Below are 13924 nucleotides of genomic sequence, written 5' to 3' on the forward strand. Positions count from 1 at the left end.
AACAGAACATCAAACAAATGCACCAAATCATGCATAAATGAACAGTAGTAGTGCTAAAGTACCTGAATTATGCAAGATTTCCCTCTAATGGCTTTGTAGACCAACGAAATTAGCAAATTTTCCCTTGCAAAACCCTTCGTGAATTCAACAGAGAGCAGAGGAGAGAGAGATGAAATTTGAAAGTGAGTTTGGTTTATGTCAAATCGACATAAATGGAAGGGAAAGGGTTTTTTATCGTTGGAGGGAAGGGTTTAAAAGGGGGTAAATTAGTCTTCTTTTTTTTTTTACAAAATTATATTTTAACCTAGATTTACTAACTTATTAACGTCTGATTAACAGACTTAATCACGTGAGTTAGTAAGTCATAAACTTGGGTGTATCATTAGGAAGTCAAAAAAAAATGTGATACCGTTGGAAAAAGTCAAAACCTGAAGTGTATCAATGGGAATTTCCTTTTTTTTTCCTTCATTTTATTCTTTTTGGCTGAGCATATTGAGGGGATAGTATTGCCCCACTTATAATTAATTATCATTGATTTGATTCCCTTTACATAATTACTTGTAGGCACGACTTTATATTTTTGTTTTTTTTTTCCATTATTTTTTTGGCATGATTTAGGATGCTAATCAATTGAGTTGATCGCAAGCTGATGAAGGGTGCGTGCTCGACTCGGCTTGAAATTTTTTGCATGTATGTACTCGGTTTGTACTTATTACTCACTAAACATGATAATATCTTGTTCATCTTGTGCTCATTAAAATTTTGAGTGAATTCAATAGCAAATGGTACGGAAGAACATGATGTTACAAGTTTAATTGGCAACACTCATAACAATAAAGTTTGATGCACCACATGAAATATCACCCAAAATTTTAATCATATTTTTGTATTTTTTTAGCATTGCACCTAAGTTAATTAAGATGGAGCCGCTTAAACTTTTTCAAAGAAAAATTTTTTACCTTAAGAAAATATTTTATTATACGAAGTCGGAGTAATATTTTAGAACCATTGTGAAGTAATTTTTTCCACTCTTATTTTAAGGCTAGCTAGGTTTTCAATACTTTCCAATAAAAAATTAAAAATACGTTTAAACAACAACACATTACGTAATTCATCCTCTTAAAAGAAATCATGTGTTATGTACCACATGTATAAAGGTATAATTGATAAATAATACTAGTTAAACATGTGTGGATGTGTGATGCACCAGACGTATGTTGATAGTTCGCTTATATCTAACGTATCATTATACCATTATAGTCTATAGAAAGGCCAAGATAACTAAAGAGGGTTTGGCAAAGCCTACAAGACCCCCAAACGTTACATTATATCTATCCACAAGAGAGATTTCATTTTCTAAGCTGTAGATAGCTACACTGGGTTCGCCACAACACAGCCGATGTATGTTGATGGAGCTTGCTCATCAGCTCGCATATTACTCATACCAATGCCTTTATTTACGTAACAACAAATACATAGAGATCAGTTACTGATGAGAGCAATAAACTTGCATTTCCTCAAACTAATTAAGACTAGTCATATATTTTAGAGCTAGGAAACTTACCAAAATGAGATCACGAGACTGTTTGTCCTTAGACAACTACCACCGGTTGCTACAAACTGAAAGGTTAATGATATCAGGTTTTTTAGTTAGATGATGCGATGATAAAAATATAAAAAGGCGGAAGAAAGGGAAAATCAGGCTTAGATGGTTGGCCTTAAATCTTACATAAAGCATCTAAACTGGAAAAGCATGTTGTTTTGTATGGTTGGCGGTCTTCCCTTCGTCTCAAAATCATTGTTTGGGTGAAATACTGCTTGCAAATGGGACAACGTAAATCGTAGCCGTCCTGTTCCACTGTATTCTCCAATGCTCCTTGGATAAATTCTGCATATATGCTTGAAATTTTTAGTAATACTAATAAACAATTGCATTTGTTCCATCATTTTGGAACTAATTAAGGCTTGGTTAGTTGTTATTATTGTTTTATTTGCTCCACCATGCATAAACCTCTATCAAAACATAAAACAGATTTGTTATTACTTACTCTGTTCCAACTTCCTCTTAATAAATTTCCACAAACAAGTACATGCAGTGGTACGGAGTTATAAAAATGGTTAAGATACTCACAAATTCCACATAATTGCATCAATCTAGTAAACATAATCAAAGAAGTTGGAACAGACTTAGCTAAAGATACAAATTCCTCAGAATTGCATCAATATTGCATACCTTGTTTATCGTCAAAGTTTTCATTAGCAATTTCTACTGGCTGATCTATGGCACTAACAACAATCGCATCAATAGATCCATCGCTTTTGATTTTGCAATCTTCTTCCACTTGAGAACCTACACACACACACATATATATATATATATATATATATATATATATATATATATATATATATATATATATATATATATATATATATATAGGAGGCTCTCGTGAGAATTTTTCTTATGTGAGAATTTTTCTTATGTGAGAACACTCTTTATGTTCTAAATTTTTACTCGTATGTTCTAAACTTTTCCTTAGGTGTTTTAAATTAAATCAAATATTCTAATTTAGTACTCACATGTTCTAAACCATAAATTAGTTAAGTTTAAATATCATAAATTTTAAATAACTTGTTCCAAAATTTTAACTTATATGTTCTAAATTTTAAAATGTGTGTTCTAAGATTTTTAATTATATGTTCTAGATTTTAAAGCGTATGTTCTATTTTTTTACTCATATGTTCTAAATTTTTTACTCACACTTTCTATATTTTATATCAGTTTGTTCTAAATTTTTATTCACATGTTCATAATCTTAAATCAGATGTTCTAAATTTTACTCATATGTTTAAAATTTCATAAAGCATATTTTATAAATTTTTAATCACTTGTTCTAATTCTTAAATCAAATGTTCTAAACATATTACTCACATAGATGTTCTAAATTATTACTCATATGTTCTAAATTTTAATTTCAGACACATGTTTTTATTCGTATGTTCTAAACTTTTACTCACATGTTCTAAATTTAAAATCAATTTTCATATAAGTATGAATTCTCACATATGAACCTATTCTCACCGGATCCCTCCCCTATATATATATATATATATATATATATATATATATATATATATATATATATATATATATATATATATATATATATATATATATATTATGATCATGAGCTCTTTGAAATTATATTGAGCCTCCATTTGAAAGTTCGTTCTAGATGTGCTCTTATTTGCATAATTACATACCTTGTTTATTGTCAAAGTTTCCAATAAGTTCATTGTCTTGGACTTTATCTCGAACACTAATATCCACATAATAGCTAGCAACATTTGCAGCTTTAGTTTCATCACCTTTGCTTTTGCCATCTTCTGCAAGCAAACCTACATGTATATATAGTATACTTTTCAGGGTTTTATTAAAATCTTCACAATATGGTTTGTTTGATCTTAGTTGTATGAGTGTATCGACCATTGTCCCATTTCGTGTTCTAGTCAGTGCCCGGGTAATAATAATTAATACAGGAATTAACAAAGACAAAGGATTAAGTTCTAAGCATCAAAATAATCTTCATCAAGGATCACATCTACAATTTGATTATCGTAATGATGATAATAGTTGGTTAATCTACCTTGTAGGGTTAATAAGAAGCTTATAACAATACAATGTAAATCTTTCGCGTACCTTGATCATCAAAAAAAATTGCTTGTCCATCATCCTCAATTTTATCTTCGACATCAACATCCACAACAGTTCCATCACCTTCACTTTCGCTATCTTCTATATGCAAGCCTGCATATATTAATATAAGTACTTCAAATTAGACAGGTCTGTTCTTAATTTTACAGGTCCTTAGAATCACGATATTCATGAATGCATCCATACCCTGTATATTTCTTACACTGACATCCACAATGTATTCATGGGTATTTCCATCCACAATTCCATTGTCTTCGTCTTTGCAATCTTCTAAACATAATGAACCTACATACAAAGTATACATTTCCGTTACTCTAGATTCTTGGGGTTAATGAAAAGCTAGCTTAACAATGAATATTTTTGTTTACCATGATCATCATCAAATTTTGCATGTCCATCATCTACAAATTTATCTTCAACATAAACATTGACAATGCTTGCAAGGTTTGCATCATCTTTGGCTCCCCCACTTTCGTTATTGCTATGTTTCGAATACATACCTATAAATTTGAGGATGATCATCAAACTCAGAGGATGAAAGATTGAAATTAAAGGCTGACTTCCATTATTTAGTAAACTATCTTAAGACTTGACTTCGTTTTCTTTCTTACTACAATCTTTGTGATACCTCTAATCATGTTTTACATTATTTAATACTACAATCACTCCATAATAGGAAAAATGTAACTAGCTAGCTCATTCAATGAAAAAGTTCTTGCACACCCAGGCCAGTTTTTCATACTTACTCAAATTATTTGATTTCGTGGTAGGGAAAATGTGTTATAAAAGTAATTGGAAAATTTGTCAAGAATAAGCCAACCTTTATCCGGTTTGCTCAAAATAAGTCAACCTTTCGATTAACTCAGAATAATCCAACCTTTATAGGGTATCCACTTTAAATAAGTCAAGTGACCTGCAACCGTTTATTAACCGGTTATTGATGTTATTTGTGACACGTGTCAGCATGTGGTTCGTCATTTTTCTTATAATAAATTAATTAGGAATTATTATATAATTAATTATTAAAAAATCTAATAATTATAAATTTAAAAAAAAAAAGAAAAGAAAAAAACCCCAACCCCAGCTCACCCGCCCTCCCAGGCCGCCGATGGCCGGCAGCCAAAAAATTCCCCGGCGCCGACACCGACGGCCTCTACCGCCCACCCACGATGCTCCCACCCAACCCCACTCCTTCCCCTTCCCCATTCACCTTTCCCCACCCCGACACGACACCACCCCCTCCCCTTCACCCCCTGCCGGAAACAACCCCCCTCCCCTGTCTCCCTGTAGAATTCGACCCCTCCCTCCCCTTCCTTACTGGGTTAAAGGATTTTGGGGTGTCGATTGACGGTGGGGAAGGGGAAGGACGGGGGAAACGGGATGGGGAAAGGGGAAAGGAAAGGGAAGGGGAAGGGTGGGGGCGTCGTGGGTGGGTGGAGAGGTCGTCGGTGCCGACGCCGGGGAATTTGTGGTTGCCGGCTACCGGCGGCCTGGTAGGGGAGGGGGGTGAGCTGGCAGGGGAGGGTAAGGGGGTTGGGGTTTTTTCCTTTTTTTTTTGAAATTTATAATTATTAGTTTTTTTATAATTAATCATATAATATATCCTAATTAATTATTAATAGAAAAATGACGAATCATATTCTAACACGTGTCACAATTAACCTTAATAACCGGTTACAATAGGTTTTGACTCATTTAAAGTTAATACCCTATAAAGGTTGGATTATTCTGAATTAATCGAAAGGTTGACTTATTTTAAGCGAACCGGACAAAGGTTGGCTTATTTTTGACAAATTTTCCAAAGTAATTTTAGATTTAAATAACAAGCCATTAAGAATATAAGTGACTTATTTGATAATGATATGTACTCCGTAGTACTCCGTATTTTTAAAGTTAAGTTATAATATTGTAAAATTCAAACTATATATATATATAAAAAAAATAAAAATAAAAAATAAAAAAGCCTTTACGTGTCCCTTGGTATTTTTTTCCCATACTTGCACTCTGCAAGTATTTGTACCGTATTAAATGAACTAGAAAATTACTCCATATAACGGTAAAAGTCTGATCAAAAGTCTTCTCCAGTTCTCCCTTCCATAAAAATTTATATGTACTCCTAGTAAACTAATTACCCGCCTCTCCCATCTTCTTCGCCTAGATCATTGACTTCATCTAAAATCATGTGATAATTAGACGTGGTATTACTCTCATAATTGCAAGTTGGAAAAACGAAATACTCATTACTCTAAAATCCTACCTAACCCTTTAATTTCATACCCGTTGACCTCCATGGATACATGTCTATCTCCTTGAATGCTCTATCACTTTTCCTTTACTTAACATATTTCAATGACAATCCAAAAATTAGACTGAGATAAGGAAGATATAAATGATATAAAAGCATCTTTCCCAATTTATTAGTAAAAAGGATCTCATCTGATCCCATAGACTATGAAGAATAACTATATACTACCTCCGTTACAGGTTATGTACAACGATTTGACATAAAGTAGAGAGAGAAAATGTCTAATCGTTGCACGTAACCTGTAACGGAGGTAGTATATATTGAGCTAATCTAGCTATATAAATAAGAAATTGCAACAATGAAGAAGTAGTACATACCTTGAGTTGCATCAAAATTGCTGTTAAGATCTGGATCATATCGTCTTCTAACCATAGTAGGAACATGTCTTAGAACTTTACGTTCATACATTGGCAATGGTGGAGCTTCTTTCCCAAAACTCATGATTTCTGTTTATTTTTTGCTTTACCAAATTTGGGACTACTTTTTAAGTGTGGTCAGCGAATGGTAATCAAAACAATTTATACCCCATTCCAGTCGTGAATCACGAGTTAAATACCGTATTTAATATTTATTTTTGGTCCATATTATTATCATCAACTAACTCTATACTAAACGACGCATAATTGACTAAAATGCAATATATTTATATGCTCAGCTCGACCATCCATAATCCTACTTTCTACTTCATTCTTATCTTATAACTTTGACAATTAGTATTATTATACGGAGTATCTAATTACTTGTACGGAGTATTATTGTACATCCTCTGTTTTTAAACACTTGTAAGTTGTAACATATTCTTATGACACGCTTTTTGAAGTCGAAATTACATGCTGTAAATTAAACGACTAAACTAATCAAAATAATTTTTACATATGATATCTATCCCTTCTCTAATCCTAGTTATGATATTATTTTGAAAAAAAAGTTCGTTTACCTTCAACCTTCACTAATCAAATAAGTTAGTGACTAACTTGGCTGTTAGACAAAGTAGATATTTGTAAGCTATCAGTCGAATAAGGTGGCAAAAACTTGGTTGCTAAAATGCTAAGTTAAGGCCGGAGTGCTAGCAACACCCGATCTAGTGAGCAGTCCCATCCTCTTACTAAGCTAGCAAATACCTGGGGATTAGTTCAATTCTCATCATGGAGAGATGAGATGTATTAGGTTTTAGGTAGATCATATGTAGGTGCCTTGAGCAAGGAAATTTAACATACATCAACCATTTAAATTTAATTTAACTATTCAACCATTTAAATTTAATTTAACTATTGTACTTTTCTAGTTTTCGATTAAAAAAATATAAAAAAAAATAAAATCAACAAAAGTAATACAGCATGAGGGTATGCAAATCCTCAAATACGAGTTTGTCAAAATCCTGATTAGCTGCTATTGGCAATGTAAAAAAAGCCAAAAGGCAATACAAATAATTCATTAGAATTACCAAAAAAAAAAATTAAGCTTAAAAACAAGGAGAAAATTCATAAGATTTGAACCTATAATTCATCTTTTCGTTTAATTTTCCTTTGCTCCAAATTGCATACAAAATTAAACAGGACATACTCAGATGAATGCTGTCTAGCTTTAAAAATCTCACTTGAATAAATGAGCATTTAGCCAATCCCTGCAAGAAAACATTGAATCAGAATTATACTTCATTTTCTTAGCAAGATACAATATTACAAGAGTAAAATAACATGAACTTACTTGTTAATGTCGTCGAGGTGATCATCAAAGTCTGCAATGTCCTCCCATTTCTGAGTTGACACATAGTCCAGCAATATTATGTTTGCTGATGGCTCCTTTAGTACCAGCCGATTACTCTCCTCTACTTTCCATGTGGAACCATTTTTTGAATATAGCTGTACAATAAACCCACAAAGTAATAAGAGAGGATGATCAAATTTCTAAGATACAAGAATAAAGATCAACTTAGTCGGTAGAGCTTTACAAAGAGCTTGACAAAGATACTCAGAAAACGGAGTCATGGCAAGCACCACTACATCAACAACAACCAAGACAAGGGATTTGATGAGACAACCAGTATATGGTACACCTTTTACATAGAATTTTAACATGAAACTTGGCTAAGCTTTGTTTATTTGGGTCGGTTTGTACAAGTTTTAGTAACTCAACAAAAAACTAAGACAAGCGACAACACACAATTGTGAAGCCCTATCTTTTACTTAAGAAACCTAGTTCATTAAACAGAATAGTGAACAGGGCACTTTGACATTAAATAAAAAAATTCAGTTGGATGAGATATTAATAAATGTAAATTGGACATTTTGCGAGCTCAAATCAGCATGCATAATGAAATACACCCCCTCCTTTTCACCCCGTCAGATTCACAAAACATGCATGTATATATGAAGTTATATGCAGTCAACTACACAGAGTGATGATGAATAACTAGAACAATCACTTGAAAACAGACCAAGAACAATGCAGGACAACAAAATTAAAGAAGGGAGTGTGCATATATACAGATCATACATCAATCCCACAAAAACCTCTACTGTGCAATGTCAAGCCTCAAATTATCATCCAAGAGCCAAAGGACAAATTTGGTTCAAACTTCAAAGTAATAAACAAACAGAACAGCTCCAGATCCAGAGGGAGGATCACAAAGTAAAATGGAAAAATTACTAGTGTTCCATAATAAGAAAGAAAAAAAAGTTACCTGCATTACAGGGCTACGATCTTTCACTTTTGGTAACGCTTCCAGTTTGCTATTGTCCAACTAAGAAATCAAAAGGTATATATATTAGCATTGATCCAATTAAAAGCATGAATTTCACCATGAATTTTGAAGATATAAGGATAATGAAATTCAAGTCAGCATCTGGTCAACATGCATACCAAAAGAACTCCACCCTGAGGAAAGTATCGACAAAGATGATCTCCAATGTTCTTGGCAACATTACCAAGATCGTTGTCATCAGATCTTTCATTTGCATGGAAGTAACCCACCAAGCTCAAACCCTGACTAGCATAATGCTCTTCTATCTAATTAAGCAGACATCAAATTAGTACATATTCATTTTTACATTAAAAATTAAAAAATAAAAATAAACAAACAAAGAAAAACATAGATAATAGAAAAGGTAACAATCTCAAAGAAAAGAAAACCAGGACTCCAGCAGTATACAACCTAGAGATTAATGAAACTAAAAAAAATGTGTCAATCACTATAAATACCATAGATGATTTCCGAAAGGCCATGATGCAACTGATCAAAGAGGGGCTACTAAAGAAGACAGTCGGGGATGAGGATGATCCCTATTAAAACAGATTTACCATTCCGGCCACAACACCACAAAGTAGCCAAATTTGACTGAGTATAGTCATAAAGATACTCTGGATATGCTTAGCAGGAGTTAAAAGATCGGTTACCCAAAAAAACTTTATTAAGCTATCTTTAAATATCTCTGCATATAAACCAGAAGATCTTAAACATCCATCACGAATAAGCACTAAAAGAATGCAATTTCATCTAATTCTGACTATACTCATGATTAATATATTGCAGCATGCCAGATGGCAAGCAAATACTACAGTGTCATCATCTCAAAGTACCTACTAAAAGAATGCAATCCCATGTAAAACTGACTATACTCAATGTGATGAATTGAAGCAAGCCATATGAGGTGGCTGGACGATATTAGAGGTGTCATCATCTCAAGCATATTCCTATTTTTCAGAAAACACCAACTAATACCAACTAAAATTTTATTGAATTCTAGTTTTGGAAACCCTAGCTGATCCATATATTGGCACTCAATTTATATATAGACCTCATCAAGCATTAAGGCTTCAAACATGAAAAAATTAGCATGAATTGATCTTAATGAATCGCGTTAGGTTACTAAGTATATGCAAAAAGATTAGTTACCTGAATGAGGGCGATCTCAAGGGCAGGGAGAAGACCAATGTTAGAATGAAAAAGAGGGACAGCGTCAACAATTTCGACCACACCCTTGCCACCATCAAAGCGGCCAACGAAAACCCCATTCACAGAGCTCTCCTTATGCTTTAAGGCGTGTAGCACTAGCTTTATATACGCATTTTGCCCAATTTCATACATCAAATCCCCCATAATAATTTAACACCAATTGACTTCGATTTACTTCAATTCACACCTACATAATTATCACACTATATAAATTAAGTCAAATAGCTCGAATTCAGTATCATCTTCTAATTACTGTGAATTACATAAGCAAACCACTCAAACTAATTAAGCAATTCAATCATCCCTATCAATAACTGACTCTCATCATTCTGCTCCAAACGTCCAAATCAATCCAGGAAAAGACCTCTAATTTCATAGTTATATACTAACATTAAAGTGTTGTGCAATACAATTTGATTCATAATTATAGGGATATTTGATTCAATTATCGATCTCATAATTTTAGGTATATTTGATATGATGATAACAAATACAAACAACTTACCTCAGAAGTTGCTTCAATGGGGGATACAAGAACTAGATTCAACGGAGATCGCCAACTGCGCTTCAATAGAGAACGTTGAGTGCGCTTCAATGGATATCTCACTAATTTGAGAGAGACCAATTCTGTAAATCCCTATGACCCGTCACAGTTATTAAAGGAATAGATCCGTCTAATAAAGTAATAAAAAAAAATGGGGCTGGTTCGTAGACTTTTTAAGAGGAAACTTAATACTCCCTCCCTCCCTTTTTTAAATAATACTAGCCTTTTGGCCCGTGCAATGCACAGCTTGTTCATAGAAAATTGCATGAGATGAGTGAGAAAATACCAATAAATAATTATGAGTGTAATATGTAATTGAAAACATAATTAAAGAAATAAAAATTTTGGGACTTTAATTTGAAATGAGACTTAATAGAAAGAAGATGAAGGGACTTAAAATCAAAGAGAGAAAATAAAAAGATCGGCTATTTCACCAAATGCCACTGAGTAATTTAAAAATTCACCAAATGCCGTCGGACTTTTCAGAATTCACCAAATGCCACCCAATTTTTTAAAAATTCACCGAGTGCCATTAATGACCAACGACCGTTAACTCCGTTAGTCATTGGGGCTTAATCATGACACATGCGGACACATGTCAGTCAGCTATTGGTTTAAAAAATATAAAAAAAAAACTCTAAATCCTAACCCAACCCAGCCCCACCTCTGTAACCACCCGCCAAAGCAAACCGACAGCTAAAGCCAACCGCCGGAACTCGGTGACCTCCTGCCAGAACCCCCAAACCTCCCGTCGGAACCCGCCAGAACCCCCAGACCTATCGTTGGAACCCCTTGACACCTCAAAAACCGTCGACTCCACTTAATCTCCCTTTCCTTCTCCCAAAAAAACCTCCCCAACCACCGCATTCGTCTCACACAATGCGCAGATTTCTACCTGCCCGACTCCAGCACCCAGAAAATGACCCACAAAAGTGTGCCTACCCGACGACCCCCGCCCTATCCCCTCCCCAGCCCCCGCAACCACCTCACGCACCTACACGACACATCACCATAGCCGTTGAAACCGACCATGGCAACCTAGAATAGAACCGGATTCTAGAAACCCTTCACCCTCAAACGGTCGATTGGGTCGAAATCTGAGGCCGATTTCGTCGTTTTAAGGGTGGAGGATAGGAGGAGTGGTTTTGCGCGATGGTTGGAAAACGCTAGGTGTTTTTATCAAAGCTCGCTTGTGTTGGTGGTTTTTGGGGTCGGGGCAGGTTGTGTGGGTGGCTATGGGGGTCGATGGTAGGTTTGGTGGGGTATAAAAGGGTCGGCCGGCCATTTTTTTGTGGTTAAAGGGGTGGTCGGCCGTTTGCTGGCTAGATAAAGGGAGGGGCTAGGGTTTGGTGGTGGTGGGAAGTTGGATGGAAATTTTTTGGGTTTTTTTTTTCTTTTAATTTTTGTGAATTAAGATAAATAGACCAATTATATCATGACATGTGTCATGATTAAACCCTAATGACTAACAGAGTTAACGGTTGTTGGTCATAAATGTCACTCGATGAATTTTTTAAAAACTGGGTGGCATTTGGTGAATTTTGAAAAGTCCGATGGCATTTGGTGAAATTTTAAATTACTCAGTGGCATTTGGTGAAATAGGCGTAAAAAGATTGAATTAAAGAGGGGAGATGAAGATGAAGTATTTAATGAAAGAGTTAAGAAAAATTGTATAATAAAAAATAAAAAAGGTAAAACAACATGTGGCACATTGGGTTGATGAATAAGACAGGGAGGTGTAATAGAATGATGACATATGTCTTTTTGGTTTGCTTTTTTAAATACTAAGTATAGATATAGATATTTGAGTAAAACAAAGATAGATTAATATTTAATGATGTCATGTCATCAATCCTTTCCACAAAAAATAAAATAAAATAAAAAAAAACAATAACATGCTCCTATTAGAAAATTAAGAACCAATCATATTCATCTAAATTTAGGAGTGAGAATAGGAAAGTAAGAGTGAGCATTAATTACATAATAGAAAAAGAAGGATAATTTGGGATATTTGGAAAAAAAAATACTTACTAAAAAAGGAAATGAGGAATGTAATTTTGGAATACCCAAAAAGAAAAGCATGAATGTAAAAAAGGGACGGAGGGAGTACAGAATATTAGTTTTTTTTTTAATAGTATAGAGTATTAGTTTGAATTTACACTTCTTTTTCCCAAATATTACCTTCACACACCAAACCTTGTATTATTTGTTTTGTTAAAAAAAATAAAAAAAAAAAACCTTGTATAAATCGTTTGTAAGGCCTTGTTCTCTTCACCTTAAAAAAATAATATTAAGTACAAATAATTTCAGTTCAGTAAAATTAAATTCAGTTCAGTAAAAATAAATTCTGTTCAGCAAAAATAAGTTCAGTTCAGTAAAATTCAGTTTTCTTAAAGAAAATTTATAATAGAAAATCAGTAAAAATAATTTTAGTTCAGCAAAAATAATTTAAGTTCCGTCCCCTCACTTTTCACTCCATTGCATTGGATCATTCTCGGGTTTGAGTCGGGTTCAGATCAAGTCAATAATTTGCGGATTATAATCATGTCGGGTCATTTTCAAGTCGGGTCATTCTCGGGTTCAAGTCGGGTTCGGTTCAAATCAATAATTTGCGGGTTATAATCGCGTTAGGTCATTTCTAAGTCGGATCATTCTCGGATTCAAGTTGAGTTATGTTCAAGTTAATAATTTACAGGTTACAATCAGGACGAGTCATTTCCAAGTCAGGTCATATTCGGGTTCAACTAACTAATAGATAATTATCATTTTTATCAAGCTAATTATTTCCTTTGACTATAATATATATGACAATATACTAGGGAACTATAGTCTATAATTTAGGAAGATAATTATCTCCTTTGACCATACAACAAATATATACTATATTTAACTATTAAATTTGAGGATGATGCTCCTTTCTTTTTTTGGCCTAGACCGACTTGGTCTCTCTAGACAAAATGCTTTGATCAACAATAATATGGAGTTCTAAATTGCATTTAAGGTGATTTGAAATCAGGTCAAGAACAATTTGGGTTGAATTTAGGTCGGTCAATAACAAGTCGTGATAATTTCGAGTCAGGTTTGTAACAGATCGGGTTGAATTTTTAGGTCGAGTAAGTAATTGGTATGGTAAAATTCGGGTCGGGTCAATAACAAGTGGGGTTGAATTTTAGGTCAAATCAGTAACAAGTCAGTTTCGGGTTAGATTTGTAACAGGTTAGGTTAATTAAATTCAGGTCGGGTTAGGAACGGGTCGGGTTAAATTTGGGTTTTGACGAGTTAAAATGGGTTTGAGTCAATTTCGGTTCAATTCGGGTTTGGTGTAAGTTAATTAAATTGGTCGTTGTAAGCCGGTAAATCGGTGCAAATTGTAAACCGATAAATTGTCCGTTTAAAAGCAAATTG

At 33.9% G+C, this 13924-nt stretch overlaps 2 protein-coding genes across 5 annotated transcripts; both read right to left on the reverse strand.

The window, feature by feature from the left end:
- Positions 1 to 275: 275 nt before the first annotated feature.
- LOC110733394 lies at positions 276 to 7189 on the reverse strand. Of its 3 annotated transcripts, XM_021913434.1 has the most exons (10): positions 6338 to 7189; positions 4084 to 4215; positions 3902 to 4000; positions 3701 to 3808; positions 3265 to 3399; positions 3083 to 3094; positions 2234 to 2350; positions 1730 to 1888; positions 1565 to 1620; positions 276 to 1451 (listed from the first exon to the last, which is right to left on the reverse strand). In XM_021913434.1, the coding sequence occupies exons 1-9, from the start codon at positions 6459 to 6461 to the stop codon at positions 1601 to 1603; spliced, it is 906 nt and encodes a 301-aa protein (XP_021769126.1). In that variant the 5' UTR covers positions 6462 to 7189; the 3' UTR covers positions 276 to 1451; positions 1565 to 1600. The 3 variants fall into 3 exon arrangements, with proteins under 3 accessions (XP_021769126.1, XP_021769128.1, XP_021769129.1); XM_021913436.1 differs by lacking the exon at positions 3083 to 3094; XM_021913437.1 differs by lacking the exons at positions 2234 to 2350; positions 3083 to 3094.
- Positions 7190 to 7380: 191 nt separating this feature from the next.
- Positions 7381 to 10650, reverse strand: LOC110733395 (ER membrane protein complex subunit 8/9 homolog). 2 transcript variants are annotated; one of them, XM_021913439.1, is made up of 6 exons: positions 10481 to 10650; positions 9916 to 10178; positions 8883 to 9029; positions 8704 to 8763; positions 7728 to 7882; positions 7381 to 7644 (listed from the first exon to the last, which is right to left on the reverse strand). In XM_021913439.1, the coding sequence occupies exons 2-6, from the start codon at positions 10117 to 10119 to the stop codon at positions 7614 to 7616; spliced, it is 597 nt and encodes a 198-aa protein (XP_021769131.1). In that variant the 5' UTR covers positions 10120 to 10178; positions 10481 to 10650; the 3' UTR covers positions 7381 to 7613. The 2 variants fall into 2 exon arrangements, with proteins under 2 accessions (XP_021769131.1, XP_021769130.1); XM_021913438.1 differs by having other exon boundaries at positions 9916 to 10162; positions 10481 to 10649.
- Between the last annotated feature and the right edge of the window lie 3274 nt (positions 10651 to 13924).

Source organism: Chenopodium quinoa, unplaced genomic scaffold (assembly GCF_001683475.1).
Source record: "Chenopodium quinoa cultivar QQ74 unplaced genomic scaffold, ASM168347v1, whole genome shotgun sequence".
Classification (NCBI taxonomy): Eukaryota; Viridiplantae; Streptophyta; class Magnoliopsida; order Caryophyllales; family Amaranthaceae; genus Chenopodium; species Chenopodium quinoa.

Bases quoted from the DNA above. Each gene is read 5' to 3' on its own strand.
- LOC110733394 (XM_021913434.1), bottom strand. From the start codon at position 6,461: ATGAGTTTTGGGAAAGAAGCTCCACCATTGCCAATGTATGAACGTAAA. The intron at 3,809-3,901 runs GTATGGATGCAT...TAATATATGCAG, and splicing joins CAGTGTAAGAAATATACAGG to GCTTGCATATAGAAGATAGC. The intron at 3,400-3,700 runs GTACGCGAAAGA...ATATACATGTAG, and splicing joins AATTTTTTTTGATGATCAAG to GTTTGCTTGCAGAAGATGGC.
- LOC110733395 (XM_021913439.1), bottom strand. From the start codon at position 10,119: ATGGGGGATTTGATGTATGAAATTGGGCAAAATGCGTATATAAAGCTA. The intron at 8,764-8,882 runs GTATGCATGTTG...TTGATTTCTTAG, and splicing joins CTCAGGGTGGAGTTCTTTTG to TTGGACAATAGCAAACTGGA. The intron at 7,645-7,727 runs GTAAGTTCATGT...GTTTTCTTGCAG, and splicing joins CACCTCGACGACATTAACAA to GGATTGGCTAAATGCTCATT.